Below are 21962 nucleotides of genomic sequence, written 5' to 3'. Positions count from 1 at the left end.
GTTTTAAAACTGTATGCCTTTTTAACCTCGGTGTTCTCTGACGCAGCCAATGAGCTGATAGCGTTTGATCATCCGCCTTCTCGCAGGCCTTTGATAAATACCGTCACCGGTTTAGTTTGTGCCAAATGGCACCAACTGCAGATGCCGTCCTCCTGCACGTTCCCGCGTCCACCTACCGGTGCTGCTGAAGGCAACACCTTTCCCTCTCACCTCCAGCCTGCACATTTATGGCAGGGATTGCTCACCCGGATGTGTGCTTGCAAACCAACCAAAGTGGCATTGCGAAAGAGAAGCCCTTTTAAAACAATGCTGCAGGTTGAGGTCTTTGTCTTGACTTGAGGGAGTCGCGGCCGCGCGCACAGCTGCTTAATCTCGCAAGAAGGCGCAGGAACTATGAGCAGAGCCGTGCCCCGACTTGCACAGCGATAATGCTCGTTACTGGAGGCCAGATTTCTCGGCACGCTTCGACTGGCTCAGCTCATCGCACCTCAGCCTGAATGCGAACATTTGACAGATCAGTGAATGTGTGTATATGTGTCCTCACTGTGACTTCCTTCACAGATGAAGATTTTCCACCGGCTTGTCTTGAAACGGACATTCATCCCAAACCGTCCCCATTATACAAAGTCAGTTTTCAGACTTGTGTTTTAAGCATAAGTTTGGATCACTTCCCCCCCAGAAACTATAACATCTTAGGTTTTGACCTGTTCCCATTTATGCTGTTTTGATAGATATTGTATTGCTCTGACCTAATTACATTAATCCACGATGCCGGCAGTTTTCTGCATGCATGTCCGCAAGTGAGAATAATCAGGCTGTAATTGTGAGATGCCTTATTGAGTCATCATGAAACAGAGTGAAAAAAAAACAACCACCAAAATCATGCAAATCAAATTAAACTAATAACCTTCCCCCCCCCATTTATAATTTAAAGAGATAACTGTCAGAAGTGATTCCTTCACAATACAGACAATCGCATGAATCACCGGGAAATTACATTGAAGAAATGACATCTGCCTCCAACCATGCCAGGAGAGACAATGGTCCATTCACCGACTTGACACGGCGTCTGGGGCCTGGCAATGGCGTGGGAGTCCAAGCACAGCAAGATGGGACACCACGCTGTTAAAAGCGAAGGCATCGCGGCTCATCTGTGCAGCTCTGGTCTGCTCAAACTTCAAATGCGGAGCCCACCGCCCCTCCTGTGCGCTCTAATAAATCCTCGCTGGCACAAGTTCAGCTATATGTGCATACTGATGTTGCATCAAAGTCAGCCTGATTCACTCTAAATCATTTAGCATTGAAGTAGATTAGACAACAATTAAGGAACACCGCGCGGCTGAAACAGTCTGAGTAGCAGCTGCCAGCCAATCAGCGTTAACGCAACATGACCAGAATCCGTTGTTCTCGTTGCCAACTCGGGGAGAAAGAGAAATATATAAATCGGCATTCCATGATAGGGACTTTATCAAATTTGATCTGAACCGGTGCGCGCTGACGCAGACTTGCATGCAATCCTTGAAAATACAAGTACAGCTTTTGGCACACAACTTGGAAGCGAATACTAAAGGCACTAGTGAGGAAGGCACGCACTGCTGTAACAAAAACAACAACCACCCGTTTCATCTCGACGGAGGCAAATTAAGTTTCTACAGAGCCAAATTTTTAAGATTTATCAAGAAAACAGCTAAATGTATCCCAGGGTGTTGAAAATAGGCAGTATACTACTTCAAACTAAGAGAAGCATCAGCCAAAAGAAAATTATCCAGTAAAGTACCAAGCACAGCACATAATATGTGTGTAAATATGTAAGGGTTCGAGAAAATATTGAGACAAAGAAGCGATTCCCTGCTATTGTGCAGCTGATTTTCAATCTTCAGACGCATGTCTCTCTTGACTTTCCAATACAGGATTTTAGATAAAACCAATTTGTTACAGCAATGAATTTTTTCTCCTCACCTTCTTGTCACAAGAGGTAATACATTTTTAAAAATAGACTACTGTGAGAGCACAATAATGGTGATAAAAGATTTTACTGATTTTTAAAGCAGAAATAGATTCAATTTTGTAGTCTTTAATATCTTATATTAGCATTTTGCGCAAAGCTAGCATTACCAAAGTAACACAATGCCTCTATATTGGTGCCTTAACTTTTGCAAAAGGCTGCCAACATTTCAAAATTATTATTTTAAATACAACTCAGAATGAAATTGGCAAACTTTGCTTGTTTTTCCTGGAATGACATCAAAAATTGTCAGATGGCAACCAAGCTAAAAAAAAATATTAAAAAAATCACCTGAATCCAGTCAACAACACTGAGAGTTTAAAAAAAACAAACTCAAAATGCATGAAAAGCATCTTTGTTGGTACATTTACAAAACAGAAACAACTATCTGTTCAGCTATGATGCAGCTAGCCACAAAAAAATGAATATAAATACATACAGACTTTTCAGCATTCAGCCCACCAATCACCTTCCAGCGCCAATCATGGGGAAAATGGCTGATATAGATCAATCCTAACGGATTGTTGCAATCAAACACTTACACTTACAACAGACCTCTTCTCTACAGCACTATTTGATGACTCCTTGCTAGACCACTTTTCATACAGGAAACTATTCAGCCAAGGAAGAGACAGTTTACTGTAACAGTGGGATAGTGACAGATGGTGGTGGGAGAAAAAAAAAAGACTATAATATAACTACATTTGGTCCAATCACATTTATAGCCAGTCTAAACTTTTCATTACTCGGCAGGGGATCTAAACAATCTAAATTTAAGCTTCACTGGAAGTTGAAGATCCAAGCAGAAAAGAAAATGATACTATAGTCCGTTAATGTGCCAAAGCAACGGTGCTAATCTGAACTGCATGTATTCACAGTTTCACCTGAGGTAGCAAGCCTCGGTTTTAGCTTTTTAAAAACGATGTTATGATCCACAAGAGGCTTACCAGCCTACTTTAGGGGATACAAAAACATTCCTACAAAGGTATGCCTTCTGCTCATGATACTGCACAGTAACATTTATGCTTTACAAAGGGCCACTTAAACGAGCGCTATAACAGCGGCTTACTTTAGAAGAAATACACCAAGGGCTGATTCCCAGCACCAAGGCATTCTAAAGTTTTAAGCATTAAGTACTTTAAAACTTGCTAAAAATCTAACATCATCCCATTCCAGTGCTTTAAAGTCCTTCTCTCCAGTTGTAAATCATTTGCTGTCCCTCCCACTAACTTTTGCTATCCACTGTTGGTTAGCTAGCTAAAAGAAGGATGTTAACTGCACCTCTCTCTTGCAAAATGCAACTTTATGCAAGTATTTCTGGATCGTCCAGGTACGAAAACAAAAAGAGCACCACCTATCACTCTTATTGTGGTAATATGGTTTAAAACTATTATTGCTAAGATCAGCTGAATGCAATCTGGCTACCTGAGCAGGTAGCCAGGCTAATTATCAAGCTAATCTCGGCTAGCTTTTGGCTAGTTGATTTGTAACACAAACTTATAGCAACTCTTAAGATACTGTTTGCACAAATGCTTCTTTCCAGTGACATAAAATTATTTAGTTTTAGATTTTTCTCAAATGAGAAAGAGGAAAAACTTAACAATGCTATTCAGGATTTTTTTTTTTTAAATAAGCATTTTTGTAAAATACAAGCTTTCAAATATCACAATTTTGCAAAGATCCCAAAACAATTTCAGCCAAGCAGGGTAGGGAGGGGGGGATTAAAATATGATTATCATCTAAGCTTTTAAGAATACAGTGTTTCCATATTTGACCACATTTACAGGTATTCTGTTATTGCATCCCCCAGAAAAAGAGTAGTGATATTAGCAGCCACTAAAGCATTCAGAGGTACAATTTTCCACCAGGTAAACACCAGTTTGTACTCGAGCCAATTCGGCTCAGGCAGGATGTCTCGGGGGAAAAAAAAGAAAAGTAAAGGGCTCAATTGAAAAGCCTTGTGCCTCACACTTACTGTCTAGACAGCCAAAGATGATCTGTGGCTCCTAAAACTGTTCTCTAGCTAATCAGACTGTATAGGGCTACCCATAAATCAGAGAGTTAACTCTAAAGTTCAGAGCTAATAGTGCAAAAAGGAACAAAATTAGATCACCGTGAAGCTTCATTTCTTAATTCAGCTTCTTTTTTAAAAAAATCCTGCCTCAACATTTAGCCCAGAGTAGATTATGTAAGGCTTATCTAAATTAGGGGGAGAAAGAGGAAAGAGAGTATAGCGCAGTTTGCTGAATATTAAAATACTTCACAAATTTTTTTTTAGGCTTTAAACATCACGACTGGCTCTCCATCTTTGTTAGCCCATTACAGCTGGGAACAAGGTCAGCAGTTATCTCCGAATCGCAACCTGCAATCAGATCTGACACTGCAAGGTGAGCCTTCAGATTTAATCACCGTGATTCATGGGCGAGTTGGAAATCCGGATCGCAAACGAGAAAGAAAATAATTTGTTTTCTTATGCTGAAGAAGGAGGGAACGTCTGAAAGAAAACACACTTTACGTACGTGACACATTTTCAATACGTTCAAGTCAAAGTGCTGCTTAAAATATTTCTCAGCGGACCAAAGCGAGTGTGCCCGTGATTCAGCCTCTTTGTGACGTTAATGGCTGCTCCCTGCAGAAATCTCAGCATAGTAACAGACCACAGTGGACCTGCATATATGGAGGTGTAAGGCATCATTATCACGGTATGTTCACCAAACAGAAATATAATGCACACGCCGCAGGAGTCGTCTATATACGTTTTGATCACAACTTGCCTACCAATTATTTTTACTTGAAGTGGCCCTTCGCTGGGGGTGGTCTAGTAATACATCCAGGGAGCACTATTGCTAAGATGGGTATAAACACTACCTGTAAACCTGAACGGCGTAAAGGCGGCTGCTGTAAAGGAATTCATTGGAAGAAACGTTTTTGACACTTTCCTGTTACCTGCATTTTGTAGGACAATGATATTCTCAAGAATTATTTAGTGCGAACCTTCAACTTGAGTTTGAGCATAATTTTTTATTTTGTTTTTGTTTGAAAAGCCATATTGGATTTTTCAAGAATTCAATTCAAAAGTACTTTATTAATCCGAAAGAACAATTCAATTCAATTCAATTAAAATTTCTTGTCAGAAATCATTGTTTACCCCTGATTGTCATGCGGACACAAGTGTCCTCATGAACCCACTGACTTACATGTAAATGTTTTGAGGGTGACAGTTAAGGGATTAAAGTAAAACTCTTGCAAGTCGCACATGATTCTGTTTAAAAAAAAACAATCAATTTACCAATAAATCTCTAACAGTCCTTAAGAAAATCTTTGCTTAACCGTTGTTGATAGTTACAAATCTACCAGCTGGTACTCAACACCAGGAGAATTTGCTCATCTAAAAAGAAAGTGGGCAGGTGGATCCTTGACTCAAACTCATACAAGCTTCGTAGTAAAAAAAAAATGTTTATTCATGTAATAATATCTTGGCACAGTTTAAACCTAGTATTAACATACCAAAAACACAGATTTACTGCTTTACCTATTTTTGGCAGGTTAGGATTAACAAATGATTTCCATTTCCTGACTTCCGTAATAAAGAACGAAAAAATATTTTTCACTTTTGATTTCTTGAGTCAGAAGAATCTTGCATACACCAAGATTACGATGCCTTTAAACAACTAGAGAAAAGCCCAGATGATGAGTTTGGGCTCTTCCAAACAGACAATGACCCCAAACATTGCGCCACATTAGCTACAAAGTGGCTGAAGGACAACAAAGCTAATGTTTTAAAAACACAATCTAAATGCTCTGATCTCAGTCCAATAAGACAATTCTACCAGATACTAAGAAAATGGGAACTTTTGAAATTCAAAAAAGTTTTAAAAAAAATTCTAAAAGCAGATCTAAAACAGGAAAGGTCAGGATGGATTTAATGTCAGACAGCATTATTCTCATCTCTTTTTTGCACAGTGTGCGTAAACTTATGGTTTCAATTGTATGTATGCGCATATCGAAGACAGGCAGAGCTACTTTATATTGGAAGCGCCGATCGCTTTTTTAACTGGTGACCAGAATCATTTAATTTTCAGCTTGACCTGCTTTTACGGATGACCAGCAGATCATTAGGCTAAAAGAAATCTAATTTAGTGATCAGCACGGAAGACACGTCCTCACAGTGACACAATAAGCCACACTTGCATGTAAGCATGTTTATGGTGAGTAAGATTTCTGCAGAATCAGGAAGGAATTGAACAAACCTCATCAAACAGGCTAAAAAAAATAAAGAAGTGCAAAGCGAGAAGGGAAATGGCAACTTCATATTTATAGCTAATAATATCCATTAATCTGTAGTACCTTTACCATTTTAGCACTATACAATAGTGGAACATTTGAATTACTGGCCTTAAATTCTTCTATGTTTTCCAAAGGAAATATAAAATACAGAGAAGTTTGAACGTGAACATTTTCAGTTCTAAATTTATATGTCCTTATTTCACGCCACACTTGGAACCAGTTGAAAGCTAGCGGAAAAGCTGCACCAAGAGTCACGGTTTCCAGTTTGTTTTTTTTTTACTCTTGAGCTGGATTGTAATTTTACCCTCATCCGGTCACCTGGAGACAGCTCCATTTTTCGATTTCAAGACTGGAGAGCCGTGTAACTCGGCGAGTTTGAAGCAAATCTAGAAAAGTTACAGTGAAAATCATTCTGATCAAACTTTGGAAAAGTAAGGGATAATTCTCACATAAAAAAAGAATTGTAGTTTTGGCCAAATTTGTACACCTTGGCATTTCCAACCATCTGGAACAAACAGCTCTCAAACTGTGGTACAAGTATCAATTGTGGTACTCGGGCTGAGCTTTACTGGTGCCCAGAAGACATTTTGACACATTATCTGCATGGTAAACACAGAGAAACTAGCTGGGATGTCAAACTAATGAGCGCAGCCAAAGAGAGGAGTTGCTGAAGCACATGAAAAACTTCTCAGAAGATTAAGTGCAGTGGAGAAAATGTTAAGAACTCCCAGTATGAACCGAAGTAGATCATGATAAATCAGGAATAAGTGCTACTTATTTGGTTGCATCTGAGAAAGGTATCACACAAAATGGGATAGTTTGCCGTTTTTCTTGAAGTGAAGTTTTGTGGAGTCATTATCAGTACTTGCCCCCAGCCTGTAGCAAATAAATCTTATTTCACACAGAGTCAAGAAATCATCAAAGAAGCTGATTTCACTTCGGCTCATTTTGTCAAATTCAAACGACACAAACTGAAAATGCTTACATCCCTGGAATAGAAAGTCATATTTATAGTCACACAGCGGGGAAATGCATGTGTCACAACAGGAAGTTAAGGTAATTGAGAGCATGCAGAGTTGCAGACTATACATTAAGGGCAAAGTTACAAAACAGGAAAAAATAATACAGTACAGTTCTTAAAAATAGCACACTCACATTAAAAGAAATGTGCAGCTGGAATGTAAAGAAAGAAATGTACTGTATATATGTGCAAAACAAAAATAAAAAATTTGCAAATAACAGGAATCTTATACGAGATGAGGAAACTGCAAATAACAGCAGAATTTTGGGATGGGAGGAAGAATCTGCAGTAATAGTACTTTGTGCATCAAGGATGCAGAAATCTTTCTTAAAGTCAGCTAAAAAAAAAAAAAGGAGGGAGTCAAGTTGTTGACCTTTTTCCGCTCTGAAGATTTCTTCACTTTTCTAAAACACTCAGTGATATAACATCAAGCTTCTGCAGGTAAGAGAACTATAATAATCTCACACAGCTTCTCTTCATGAAACTTTAATTATCCCCTCAACTGTGTTCTAGTTCCAAGTTTGAAAATCAGTCTGAAATGCTGTTCAGTGACCAAGCTGATCTACTATTAGCAAGTCAATGCATTTCTCTGCAAATAGAAAGAGCCTTTTATATAAATAATGTTTCACGTTAGCTCTATATCGGTAATGACATTGGTGTCGGCTGATGATGGTGATTTATTTAACATATTGGTGCAATAAGTAAAACCGGGCTGGTGATAAGAATCGATTCCATCTTGTTTCTGTATCATTTCTGTATGCGTTTCAGAAGGGCAAAGGGCAGATCATGTGGCGTTTGGTCACGTGACAGCGATTGCGATGCAGCACAGGATTATGGGGTGTATAATTGAAGCATAAAAGCAATGTCAGTGGTGTGGCCATTTTTTTTTTTTAATTAATGGTGTTAAAGCTTGGTGTTGGCTTTTATATGCGACCACATTGGATTTTGCAGCGGGTTTGGTATGAAACGTCTGACTTTCACCTTGTGAATTCACACATCAGAGATGGGGAGGGTTCTTTTAGTTGACCGTTTTCAGACTTAATCTTCAGATTCTGAGTAAAAGTATAACCTATAAATGAAATACATCTTTCAGAAACATCGTGTAGCGTGAATGAGACATTTTCTTTCTTTTAAATTCAAGTTCTTCATCATTACTGTTTGAAAATGTTAACCACCAGTAGAGTGATCCTTGGAAAAGCTTTAATGAAGTAGACTTCAAAATGCAAAACTGTGTCACATAACAGGGTGTGCTGTAATTATGAAGTCTGGAAAACATTTGCAACATGTTTCACTGGGATGTATGCAACTGGCTATACAGTTACGAGATGTGTGCATAACTGGGTGTGCCGCGCTTGTAATAGTTAAAGAAGTCACAAACGCCTCGTCTCAGGCAGATAACAACAGCAATAATAGAGGCCTGCTAAAATCACATCGTGCCCCCCACCCCCACACACAGCAGATTTATTTGTTTTTCAGGCAAAGTCAACTAAAGTGGCATCAACTGGGGTGATTCATCCAAAGCCCCTTCTGGAGGCATCAACTCGTTCCAAGACCTGCCGGTTTCAGCACTTCATCTGAGCCTCAATAGGGTTTTGCTCCTCCTCCGGATGTAAAATTAGGAAGCTCTCCCATTATGACTTTGTCACAGATTCGCCATAAAAGATAAGCTGTCTATTATCAAAATTTTCCTGTTAGCAATCATGATCTAACTGATAGTGTTGAAAAACTTTTTCTTTTTTTTTTTTAAAAGCCTCTTCTTCTCTTCTTCCACCCAAAGATGACGCCATCTGTGTTCGAGTGCAGTCGAGGTTCACTAATAGGATTAAAAATGTAAGCCTTCGTACAGGGTCCGATGGCATTTTGAAGATTAAGAACAATGTCAGTGACTTCTGCCCCGTTTCCGGGGAGAATGGCTGCACACTCAGGCAGGCTGGCCGTTTCGGAACACCTACGGTTGATCATAAAAGATTTTCCTGAACATCAGCTGTTTACGCAAGGTCACATATAACCAGGAGGTAGGACTGTTATGGGTTGAAATATTTTCAGTGACAACAGCAGCGGCGGCTCAAGCTCAAAAGACTTTGCTCAAGCCTTTTATATTGTCAAGAGGAGAGATTAGTCAGGTCAGAGTACACATTTATACCTGCTGCAAAGACTATCTGAACTGGATGTTTTCACTGCTGTCACATTCTGGCTTTTTTCTTTCCCCTCCAGGAGAAGGGCATTTGCTTTTAGATCAGGAAATGTTCATAAAGTTCTGTGTAACTTCAAGCTAAGATTTATTGATTCACAACCTAACAAAACCAATAACCAGCCTACCTGTGCTGGTCATAAAACAATAACTGTTAACCTGATAGAGAGCACTACTGCAGCTTCTCCCACTATATACCGACATTTTTCATGCGGGGTCAGTTTCTGAAGCAATATCCAAAGCTTTAGAGATCTAATACTGTCCTGTTCGAGCTGTTATACCGATATGCAAATAGTATGGCATAACTGCAAACGAGGGATGCACTAATCCACTTTTTTCACTTCTGATAACGATACAGGTATCTGAGGTTTACTATTGGCCGTTACAGAAAACAACACAGATATAATTTGTTCAGTCAGTGGAATTAAGAGTAGAACAGCCAATGTAAAATAAATAATAAAGAAACTGAAACTGACAAAAACAATAGGTTGACTACTTTGGTCAAATGTGCAAAAATAAACTGTAACAAAACTTCTTTCAAATGGTTCAGAAAGGAAAATTAGGAATTCTAAACATAACGTAAAACATAATGAATCATGACGTCCCTCAGAGCACAAAAATTAGAATTACACTGAATAGATTGTCACTGATACCCAATTTAGAATTTATTTCAATATTGGAACCAATACAGATATTAATATCGGATCAGTGCAAACCCAACAAGAAATGGTCTACCATCTAAATTTGTCTATATGCAACAGTGGCAAGAAGTGCACCCTGTAGACAGACCCATAACACATCCTTCCAGTGAAACATAGTGCTGGCAGCATCATGCTGTGGGAATGTTATTCATTAAAAAGGGTAGCTGGTCAAAGCTGATGGTAAAGGGGCGCGCTGTGGTGGCGCAGGGGGTTAGCACGCCCCACATTTGGAGGCCTTAGTCCTCGACGCGGACGTCGCGGGTTCGACTCCTGGTCCCGACGACCTTTTATATTGGTCACCCTCCTTCCTGTCTGCCTACTGTGGAAAAAATACGAGCCACTAGCGCCGCAAAAAACTCTTCAGAGAAAAAAAAAATTTGAAAAAGCTGATGGTAAAAACAAATGGAGTGAAATACATGGTTACCTTGGAAGAAAACCCGTTGGAGGCAGGACACCTACCCAAAACATAGTGAAAGCTAATTTCATGGTTCATATCAAAGCTTATTCATTTACAAGAATGGCCCAGTCAAATTCCAGATCTAAATCCAGTTATGAATCTATGTCGAGGCTTACAAAAATGTTACTTTCAGATGTTCTCCATCCAATCTGAATAAGCCCAAGCATTTTTGCCAAAAGACTCTAGGTCTGAATGTGCAAAACCAGCGACTGCAGCAATATGTGGGTTCACAGAGTATTGATTCAGGAGCGTTCGATGCGAATCCCCATCACAATGTTCTGATTTTCATTCACAAAACATGTTTGCTTGTCCTGCAACTTTGAATTTATGAGCCACTTTGTGTTTGTTTTTTACATAAAAGCCCAATAAAATCCAATGAAGCATGTGATTAAATGTGGGAACGTTCAAAGTGTCCGTACAAACACATAAAGACACCAACACACAGCATTTATGTGGAAGCAGTTGTACACGCAATTACATTCACACAAGGAACAAGACATTTTGAATCACATTTAGAGGCGGGAGCTAGCTCAGGATTGGGTTGTTTTTTTCTCTTATTTTCTCAAAAAATTGTGGGAGTTTTTAATTTATGAAGGACTGAAATCAAATTGTAACAAGACAAAAATCTTGTTTTTCCCTCTTTTTGTGAAGCTACTCTGAACCGACACTCAAAGGCAACCAGACCCACATTACTAAATGTTTAATCTGCCAGTTCAGGACACACACACACACACACACGCACACGCACACACACACACACACACCAAATAACAGGTTGGGATTACTCATAAAGTGAACTGTGCAGATTATTACCTAGTGGGCATGAATAGCTTCCTGATATCTTGCACATTCATGCAGACTGTAGATACAATTGTAGGTGAAAGAGCCACACCTTGTTGCAAAACCCTGTGGAAACTACCTTTTCTTGAAGTAACATAAAACTGTGGTGCATTGTAAAGTTGACTATGCTGTTGCAAGTAAAGCCAAGCTACATAAGACGTATGTACTCTGAGTCTACATACAATACAGTACAGACTGCCTCAGGCGCTTCCATAGGGAGTCCCTAAAGGAGACCTTGAGGGGGGGCAATAAAATACCTTAAGGCAAAGCCAGGACTCATTTATGTTCATTGGTACTTCAACCGGTTCTCTTCAGTGAGATTAGGCTCAGGAATGCCTGGTATGCTCTCTGAACTCCTGGCCCTTTTCCATGTTTCCATAACACCTATTGCGGATCATTGTTCAGCTTTGGTATTTTCTTTTCTCTCCCCCAAAAACTAAGTTACAAACAACCAGGAAGGTGAGCTTCCTTGTATTTGGAAAAAGAAAAGACAGAAGAAAAAAAAAAAAGCTAGACCTTTGTTTTAATTCCTAATACGCGGACAGAAAACATAACGTGAAAACATACAGTTCCCCAACTTTTCCCCGAGTTCTGTTTGTTTTGAAGTTGGAGAAGTTGCTGCTGGGAGTTAAGAGTCGGCTGAGAGCAAAACACGCCAAGTTGAATGCGAGCACTTACCGACGCCGTACTTCTCTTTCTTAGTGGGAATCCAGCGGGTCATAGCGGGAGGGGTGGGGGAGCATGTAAAAAACTGGCCGAATAAATAAATTACTATGTACACTTGCTCAACGAGGACGGGTGGTGCGCTCCAGCTCGTCCCGAAGCCTTACAGTTCCGCCATCATGACTCGTAGACGGGGAGGGGAGAGGAGGGCGCAGCTCGGCGGGGAGAGGGGGGGATACAGGCGGGAGTCACTCACACAGACACCCGCTCTACCAGCTCGGGCTGTGCGTCTCATTCAGCTCCTGACATCATTCCTCCTGTTTCTCGAACTGTTGCTCATAAATCCCCAAATGAGCTCAAATTGAATTAGTCATATTAGATTTAGACAACTGTGCCTGGCTTTTGCTTCAAGGACGGTTCCTCTCGGCGTCAGTTGTTTTGTTTAATGCTGAATCCAATTTGCTAGAGTTATCTCCATCACTAGCAGTCATTTTATCCCTTGTCGCTTAATTAAGGTAGTGGTTAAAATGTCCCACTGAGAAAAGTAACTGTTCTTAAAGGGACAGGCACAAACCACTGATCTGATTCCTACCAGTATGCGGGTTGGACATGGCTCACTGCCACTACCCACAACCTTGAAGGCACCTTAATTTTCTGGTGTTAATTTGCATATCCTGCTAATGTCAAGTGGACAGTCCTCAAAGTTGTGCAGGGTAAATGTGCATAACTGTGTATACAGCAGCTGACTACAGATAAATCAGCATTAAGACTGATTTAAAATCTAAAAAGCTGCATTGGTCTGCCTTACCAATTGATTTAATGAAATACAGTTTGATATTTATGGCACCTTTGCTCTGTTCCAGTCTGCTTATTCCAAATTAGTCTGAGTCTGTTTTTTGTTTTAATTTCATTTTAAGGACTACATAACATAAAACAAAGTATGTTATTCTGCATATCACAGTTTTAAATTCCATATTTAAAAAATCCTATAGACCTCGAAATGGCCATCCCGTGTTCGACTTACATCCTCTGCTCCTGCTCCTCTCTCTGCCCCCTTCCTATCAGACTACTATCAAATAAAGGCCACTAGAGAAAAAAAAAAAAAAAGCATACCTGCAGTAGCCATCTGTCTGGTTGTGTTGTTGACATATTTGCAAATGGCAGACTTTGAAAAAGGTTTGTACTCTTTAAATGCTGTATTTCATCTGGTAACAAGTTATTGTATGCATTTAAAAAAAATCATGTTTTGATGCAATATTAGATCACGCATGTTTTTAGTCATACGTATATAATTTCTCTTACGTCTGAATTCACAAATCACCATTCTGTTAAATGGTGACCTTAGCCCCTTGTTTACTTACATCCCTTATGTCATGTAGCTCTGCCGATCTGCTTTCGACGATCTCAATGTTAGAGCTAGCTGACTTATCTCGTCCTACTTTACTGCCCCTGAATTCACCCTAACAGCTCCTCATTAGTTCCCAAATGAGCTTCATATGTCAAGTTAGATTGAAGCCACTGTCGCTTGCTCTGCTCGAAGGAATCTCTCTTTTAGTGCGAATAGTTAATTTTTAGCAGGAAACTGCACACAACTTGACATTCAGAGGGGACTTGGGGTAATTAATTGAAAATGAGATGTAAATCACTGATGCGTCATAAATAAATGATCGCCCGGTTATTGTTTTTTAATTACAGCTTGATGAATTGCATTGCAGGAAGCCACGCTGGCCGTTTCCAACAAGCACCTTCTGCGAACTCCGGGTGAGCGTGGACGGATCCTCACACAGGCTTGATTTGCTTTGACTGCACGCAATACTTCATACAAGCCCCGCAATTAATTGATGCATCTGGTGGCTTGTCCGTCAACGAGAAGAGACTTCCCAGCCCAGGGAAGCAATTTACAGCTGTTGGCTCGGAGACTTTGGTAATCTGCTCAGCCTTTTGTTTGCCCGCCATGTGTGTTTCTGTTTGTGCAGCCCCACCGGTCAACCAAATGGCGCTGTGTGCAGCGCTTAACCGTCAGCGGCTTTTTGTCATTCAGGAAGGCTGCCAATCATTCATCCTTCGCCATCTATCGCGGAAAATGGCCGCTTTAAAAAAAAACAGCTCCTGATGATTTACGGCTGACACGACCTGATTGGGGAGATTTCATTGAAGGCTTTTAATTTTGCAAATTCAGAGCAGCGGCATTGAAAAATGTACCGTATATAGCAGCAGCAGCAGCTTTGTTATATAGGCTGTCTATGGGTGAAAAGAGAAGCTGCTTACTCAGAGCCGACCCCCTGCTGGCGTAGGGGGCCCTTGAGAACACATAAAATAACACAGAACAGATTAACAAATGTGCTAGGTTTAAAGATGCAAAGGAAAATGTTCAAAGCGAATACATACGGCTTGAGAAGGGTTTTAAGGAGATAGTTAATCTGTGCAGTGGCAGTTCTTGCATGAGGCCCTGAGGGGAGCCCTCAACACCTCAAGCCCCATAGATGGATCGATAGGTCTGTCTATGTGAACAAACATGTTACATTTATCACAGATCCCCTAATCTAAATTAGTCCTAATATTTAAAACAGTCTTGAAAATTACTTTTCTTGTGTTTTTACCAATAAAACTAACATTTTATGTATCTCAAACTGGGCTTAGAAGATGATCAATTGCAGACCCGATTCTATTGGAACAACAGTGAAGAGGAGCTCCTCTAATATTGCACTTCAAATTTGATGGCAGCTTCAGGTTTGTTTACCAGTGCCTCCGCTGTCCTCAGCGCTGTATCCCTTTCTTCTTTGATTGACCGGAAGTTAAGTAAGTCATAAGTCAGCTCTGTGCTCACTGGACACTGTTTTGTTGAACTGATGCCACTTTTTTCCCACAGAATGATGTCAAGTTACACGGGGAAGTTGCCAGGGGGATCACTTGTACTTACTTGTGTGATTGTCTTTATCTGCTCTGTGGCTTTATCCATTGGGCCTGTAGTAAGTAATAGGGGGGCTATACATGTACTTTATGTTGTATCTTCCTCGGTTATGACTTGAGCTTTTCACAAGATTACTGTGACCTATTTCTGGCTGAGCTGTAGGTGCTTGCAGAGAATTCAGATTTATTACATGGCGGGGAGAACGGAGGGGGGAGGTCTTCTTATCTCCTCATGCCAATTTCACCTTTGATTTTTATAATAAGTTTAGCAAACCCAGCCGAATCAAAGAACAGCTTTTAGGCTTTCAAAATGTTCCAAAAAAAAAAAACGAAGACTTTTTTTTTCTCAAAAACAACTGCAACATTGCCCTCACCTGTCTGCCCTGCGTTATTGCATCTTGTGAAATGTTCATTCCTGATCAAATCTACACACATGCAGAGCTCTGCATTCCACTTGGAGATGAATTCACCACAACCAGCAAATAAAAAAAGAGAGAGGCAAGCCGAGCCTTTACAAGGGCATCCTGTCTGCTCTCATCTTCAACATTAGATCACCACGTGAAACGTCTCAGATGTGCTGCAGACGCCTCAAACTCATGTGGTGCCATGTTTAAGTAATAAGTTTTTTTTTTGTTTTTAAAGCGGGGGCAGGGGGGTCTATATATATCTAAATTTATAATCAAGCCATGAGCAGATGTGTGTGGTAAATGGAAACAGGTGTACATGTCAACAGAGATCCCGAGCAGCTGGGACTTAAAAAAGGCTGCGTGCCTCGTTTTCAGCATGAAAGGCTGGAGGAAGTCTTGGTGAGCACCGGCTTAGTCATTGTAGATTAAAACGCAGCCATGGAAGTACCGTTGTTGTCCTCATATGGGGATATACTGCCTGTTTACTCTGCCTACGGGCTTCTCAGTGTGTTGCCAAACAGATGAATGAACATCGAGAATGACAGACAGACTAATAAATATGCTCCCCACCTAACACTCTTTCTCTCTCCTACCTTGCACAGCTTTTTTGTTTTCTGCTTGTGTGCTTTAGTGCCTGTGCATGCACCACTGTTTTATTCATTCAAGATGAAGCACATCCAGCATCCATATGTATGAAATTCTATCTATGCATATATATATATATATATATATATATATATATATATACATAAAGTTTGACCTGAATTGTCTTCATCAGTAGCTGGCATAACTAAACAAAATGAAGTGTAATTCTTTTTATGGAGTGCGAAACTACAATGCCTCAGAGAAAGGAAGGGGATGTGATCAGAGTGATCTGAACATACAGGCGGATGGCCCGTGGGAGGGGTCCTATTCCTCAGATACAGGCAGACCAAACACAGGCCTAATGGATTTATGGGTCCACAGCCAGAACCGCATGACGCCAGAAGCATATAGGGGTCGAGCATCCACCTGCTTGTCTGCCTACGGGTCCCGATAATTGGTGGGTCTAGCAGCTCTTTGAGGATAGGTCAGCACACTGTCTGTGAACAAGTACTCAACATCCCGCGGCTGAGGTTACGTCTGAGGCTGGCTTTTGTGGAAGGATGCCGTGTTCACACTTAACAACTTTCACGGCTGGGAATAATTTCATTTTTATTTTTTTATTTTTTTGTGGTTTTTTGAGATACAGTGCCTTGTATAGCTCCTTAAACTTGAATTTTGGGATTTTATGTGATATACCAGCACCACATAGTGCATGATTTTCACTTATTTTCTAAAACAAGAATGTCTTTCTACAACAATGATGTGCTGCTGCCTTTATTCTGATAACCCAAAATATGATCCATTGATATTTATTCTACTGAGAGATCAATTAATAAATAAAATCCACCAGTGTGTAATTTATGCTCAGTATAAATCCAGTGGTTCTGTGAAGGTCTCATGCATTTTGTGAAACAAGCTTCATCATAAGGACCAAGAAACACCAGTTGCAGAAAATCTTTAGCAGTGTCAGACTGTAAGGAATTCAGTTCAATAAAACTTTATTTGTCTCCAAGGGGAAATTTAAAGACAAGGTGGAGCAGCACCAACAACATCTACACTTTAAAAACATCAAAAACAAAGGGTTGTCATGTAAAAAGGTAACTCTTGAAACTAAAAGCCACATGCATTTGTTTATGAGGGTGAAAGGGTTGAAAAGAAGCTCAGGTCTAGGACCAAAAGCAGTAATCTCTAGTTTTGACAGTCTGCGCACAGATCAGAAAAATGATTATAATCATTTGAAAAGGGACAAAGTAGGAACAGCAAACCTGCAACTTAACCCGACATGTCTGGCAAGGTCATCCTCAATACGAGGAGCATGAAAGACATCCACGGTAATGCTTGAGGATCTGCACAGAACCACATTCTAGCAATCTTTCATGGTCATGGCAGCATCATGCTGTGAGGAGGCTTTCTTTCAGCTGGGATTTGGAAACCGGTTTGGGTCATTTGTTAAAAAAAATGAGTGGCATTAAATATAGGGCAATCCTGGAAGAAACCCCGTTACAGGCTGTAAACGACCAGAGAGCAGGGCAGAGCTTCACCTTTGAGCTGATTACATTCCGGCTGCTATTTTAGCCCCACCATTTTTTTCTCTTCGTGTAAACAGTCTGTTGTTGGGGGAGTTTATGGTACAAATAAACTTACGTATTTTAAAGAGTAAATAGTTTAGTTTTTTTTTTTTTATTGTACTAGGCAACAAGTGAGCCAGTTTTCCGCAAGCAGCGAGTTAGCGTTAGCGTCTCCTTCAGGGCACTCACTCCTCTGCTCCCTGACTGAAGCTGATGAGATCAAGCTGGAGGCTTCACCAACAGGTGTTATGCCCAAAAATGCATGCCTGCCGAGAATTGCATCCCCTGTCGCGGGAGCGCGCATCTTTCTAAACACTCGCATTTTAATGAGGAAACGGACCGAAGACGAAACTTTTAAAGATATTCGTAACAATATCACGTTTCTTAAACATGTCAGCCTTAAAACGATGGGTTTTATATCGCAGATTAATTGAAATAAATACGGTTTTTACACATTTATTGAGACAAATGAGTCGAACGTTTTTCAGTCCGTGTCTGAAGAAAATGCTCTGCGCATTTGGTTTGAAATTTCCCGATTTTTCTTTTAACATCATATTAGCTTAAAGTATTACAAAACAGAGGCCCATTATGTAGAACATTTTGTATCATGCTTAACTGTCTAGCATATTAATGTAGAGGGGATGCATTTTAATGACTGAGCCTGCCAATATTTGTATCCCCTGTCTATTGTTGATATGAAACGTAAAGCAGTTGCACAGAGAATAAGTGTCATTACGTAGAAAAGGTGAAGTCCCTCTTAACTCTTCATTTTTTCAAGTTAGCAGAGGGATGCATTTTCTGGCATAGCAAATTATTACCTTGCCAATATGTGTAGGCCTTATATATTTTCCACAAATATAATTCTACTGATACAAAATGTATACCAGCAGTTCATAAAACAAGTGTGATTGTATAGAAAAAGTAATTTCACTCTTGACTCTTTATTTCTCCATGTAAGCAGGGGATGCATGTACAGCAAAGCCTATTATTAGCCTGCCAAAATATGCATGGCCTCTCCATGTTCTTCAAATATTATCCTATCGATATAAAACCCATACCAGTAATTCATAGAACATCTCTGATTATGTAGAAAAGGTGAAATCCCTCTTTAATTCTTTATTTATCCAAGTTAGGAGGGGATGCATTTTTTGGCAATATGGATGTCGAGCCTGCCAAAATATGCATGCCCTATCTATTTTTCTCAAATTTTATCCTATTGCTATGAAACTTATACCAGCAGTTCATACAACTACTCTGATTATGTAGAAAAAGTTATTTCACTCTAAACTCTTTATTTATCCAAGTTAGCAGGGGATGCATTTTTTGGCAATATGGATGTCGAGCCTGCCAAAATATGCATGCCCTATCTATTTTTCTCAAATATAATCCTATTGATATGAAACTTATACCAGTAGCTCATAGAACATGTGTGATTATGTAGAAAAAGTTATTCCACTTTTAACACTTTATTTCTCCATTTTAGAAGGGGATGCATTTTACAGCAAAGCCTATTATTAGCCTGCCAAAATATGCATGCCCTACCTATTTTCCTCAAATGTTATCCTATTGCTATAAAATTCATACCAGCTGTTCATACAACTACTCTGATTATGTAGAAAAAGTTATTTCACTCTAAACTCTTTATTTATCCAAGTTAGCAGGGGATGCATTTTTTGGCAATATGGATGTCGAGCCTGCCAAAATATGCATGCCCTACCTATTTTCCTCAAATTTTATCCTATTGATTTAAAACTTATATCAGCAGTTCATAGAACAAGTGTGATTTTGTAGAAAAAGCTATTTCACTCTAAACTCTTTATTTCTCCATTTTAGCAGGGGATGCATTTTACGGCAAAGCCTATTATTAGCCTGCCAAAATATGCATGCCCCCTCTATTTTTCTCAAATATAATCCTATTGATATGAAACTTATACCAGTAGTTCATAGAACAAGTGTGATTATGTAGAAAAAGCTATTTCACTCTAAACTCTTTATTTATCCAAGTTAGCAGGGGATGCATTTTTTGGCAGAGCCTATTATTAGCCTGCCAAAATATGCATGCCCCCTCTATTTTTCTCAAATATTATCCTACTGATATGAAACGTATACCAGTAGGTCATAGAACATGTGTGATTATGTAGAAAAAGCTATTTCACTCTAAACTCTTTATTTCTCCATTTTAGCAGGGGATGCATTTTACGGCAGAGCCTATTATTAGCCTGCCAAAATATGCATGTCCCCTCTATTTTTCCTCAAATGTAATCCTATTGATATGAAACTCATACCAGTAGCTAAGAGGATAAGTGTAATTATGTAGAAAAGGTAAAATCCCTCTTGACTCTTTATTTTTTCAAGCTAGGAGGGGGATGCATTTTTTGGCAATATCGAATTTGAGCCTGCCGATATTTGCATGCCATACCTATTTTCCCCAAATATCATCCTATTGATATAAAACTCATACCAGCAGTTAAGGGAACAAATGTGATTATGTAGAAAATGTTATTTCTTTATTATCGCTATTGCAAGGATACTGAAGGAAATAAATCTGACAATGCATCTTTGCTAAATGTAAAGCATGCACAAACCATTCTTATTTTGGTTTAACATAAAAATTAAATCACTTTGTTTTCATTAATTTCAACAAAAGAATATTCATAACAAAAATCTTTGGAAAACCAATTAAGTCAACAAAAATTATGTCACATGTTTAAACTGAAAATCCACTGAACTGCAGTCATTAAAGATTTAGATTGGTACAAACATAAAATCTATAAACACATTGCACAGCAGTAGTCTGTTTCGGTTTGTGGGACCTTAATGCAGCCTTGGTGGTACCACCAGTTGCATCTGTCACATGTGATCTGTAAATAAATAATACAAAATGGTCAAATAACAACATAAAGAATGTTTTCTTTTAGCTCCTTATCTGTTTACTGAAGGTGATTTTGGGTTTTGTCAACATAAAGCTTCTTCTTAATTATCAATATATGATTGGTAGAACTTTATTTGAGGAGATGACAGCATGTTCCTGACATGTATGGAGATAAAAAAATTCTAGGACCACAAGCAACTGTGTTTAATGTTTTACGACTGTACTTAAAAAAAAAAAAAACTTAAGCTACTTCCCACTTACCTGCCTTGGGTGTTTATTTATTTTATTATGATTTATTTTTGTATATCTACATACTTTGCAACTATTTTAAGGATGGTATATGGTTTGCTTGAATTGATTTTTCACTGCATTACATTGTTGTCTTACCCACATGTGATCTTCTGTGTCCTCACTGTCACAGTGTCTGCAGAGTCTGTAGAGTCTCCACTGACTCTACAGAAAAACAAACCGCATCTTTAAATCAATGTTATAAAACAATCTTAATGGTATTTTTTGCGTTTTTTTTTTTTCTTTTAAATAATTCCATTTGTTAGTGTTCTTTTGAAAGTGGAACAATAATCCTCTGTGTAGATCTCAGTTGTCTAATCATCCCTTTTTGATAATGTCTGGTCTCATAAACAAATACAAGTAATAGAAACTGTACATCATATTGGCATATTGTCTGTCTATTTATGAATTGAAACACACATGTATTTAAGGTATTTCTGGGATTTATGGTAAAAGAAAGCATCACTTAGTGTTTACTTTTTTATAATTTTCTCCAACTTAAGCCACTGAAGGTATAAAAATGGCATTCAGAAAATTTTAATATGTCTACATATATATGTGTGTACATCTTGTGAAATTTGTCATTTTGTAAATGTTAATTTTATGAAAACACAGTAATGAATATAATGGTTCACATAATACATCTCATTCCAGTTTTGTACTTTCACAAACTGCAAGTCCTTTTTGTTTATTAAGTTACATTAAAGCTACTCAAGAAAAGTGTACGTAATTGTATCCTAGAACAATTTTAAGTTTGTTGATTATGTTTTTTGCCTCAACAGTTATTGGGCTGTGTTATGTGTAATTTATTTATTAGAGATCAAGGCCAGGTGTATTGAAATGTTCTTCACTAATTGAATTTGACATAAACACTGACCTGATTGTACTTCACACATCTGCAAAGTTCAATATTTTAATATTTCTAATTAGATAAAATAGCTGACCTAACACAATTTTTTTGTGCGTGCATGATTTTACACACAACATAGTATCCCACCCACATAGGAACTGAATAAAAAACATGTCAAAAGACACCTGATTCTGAGAGAAGTGTGGAAGAAATGTTGAGTCGCATGGTATTAACAGCTTCTGCTGTTGATGGAAAGTTCTGGTCCTTGTTTTCCAGTATGCACTCTGCAAACCGTAAAGGCAAATATATTTTTTTGA

At 39.0% G+C, this 21962-nt stretch overlaps 1 protein-coding gene across 1 annotated transcript in view; it reads right to left on the bottom strand.

Moving 5' to 3' along the window:
• dock5 (dedicator of cytokinesis 5) overlaps positions 1–12381 on the bottom strand; it is a 69565-nt gene extending 57184 nt beyond the window's left edge. The window contains exon 1 of the mRNA XM_023343339.1: positions 12181–12381. Coding sequence (XP_023199107.1) covers positions 12181–12223 — 43 coding nt within the window. The 5' untranslated portion in view covers positions 12224–12381. The remainder of the gene's footprint in view (positions 1–12180) is intronic.
• Between the last annotated feature and the right edge of the window lie 9581 nt (positions 12382–21962).

The sequence above is a fragment of the Xiphophorus maculatus genome, chromosome 12 (genome assembly GCF_002775205.1).
Source record: "Xiphophorus maculatus strain JP 163 A chromosome 12, X_maculatus-5.0-male, whole genome shotgun sequence".
Taxonomy (NCBI): domain Eukaryota; kingdom Metazoa; phylum Chordata; class Actinopteri; order Cyprinodontiformes; family Poeciliidae; genus Xiphophorus; species Xiphophorus maculatus.
Note: the sequence above shows the minus strand (reverse complement) of the source record. Positions and strands in the feature narration are given on the sequence as shown.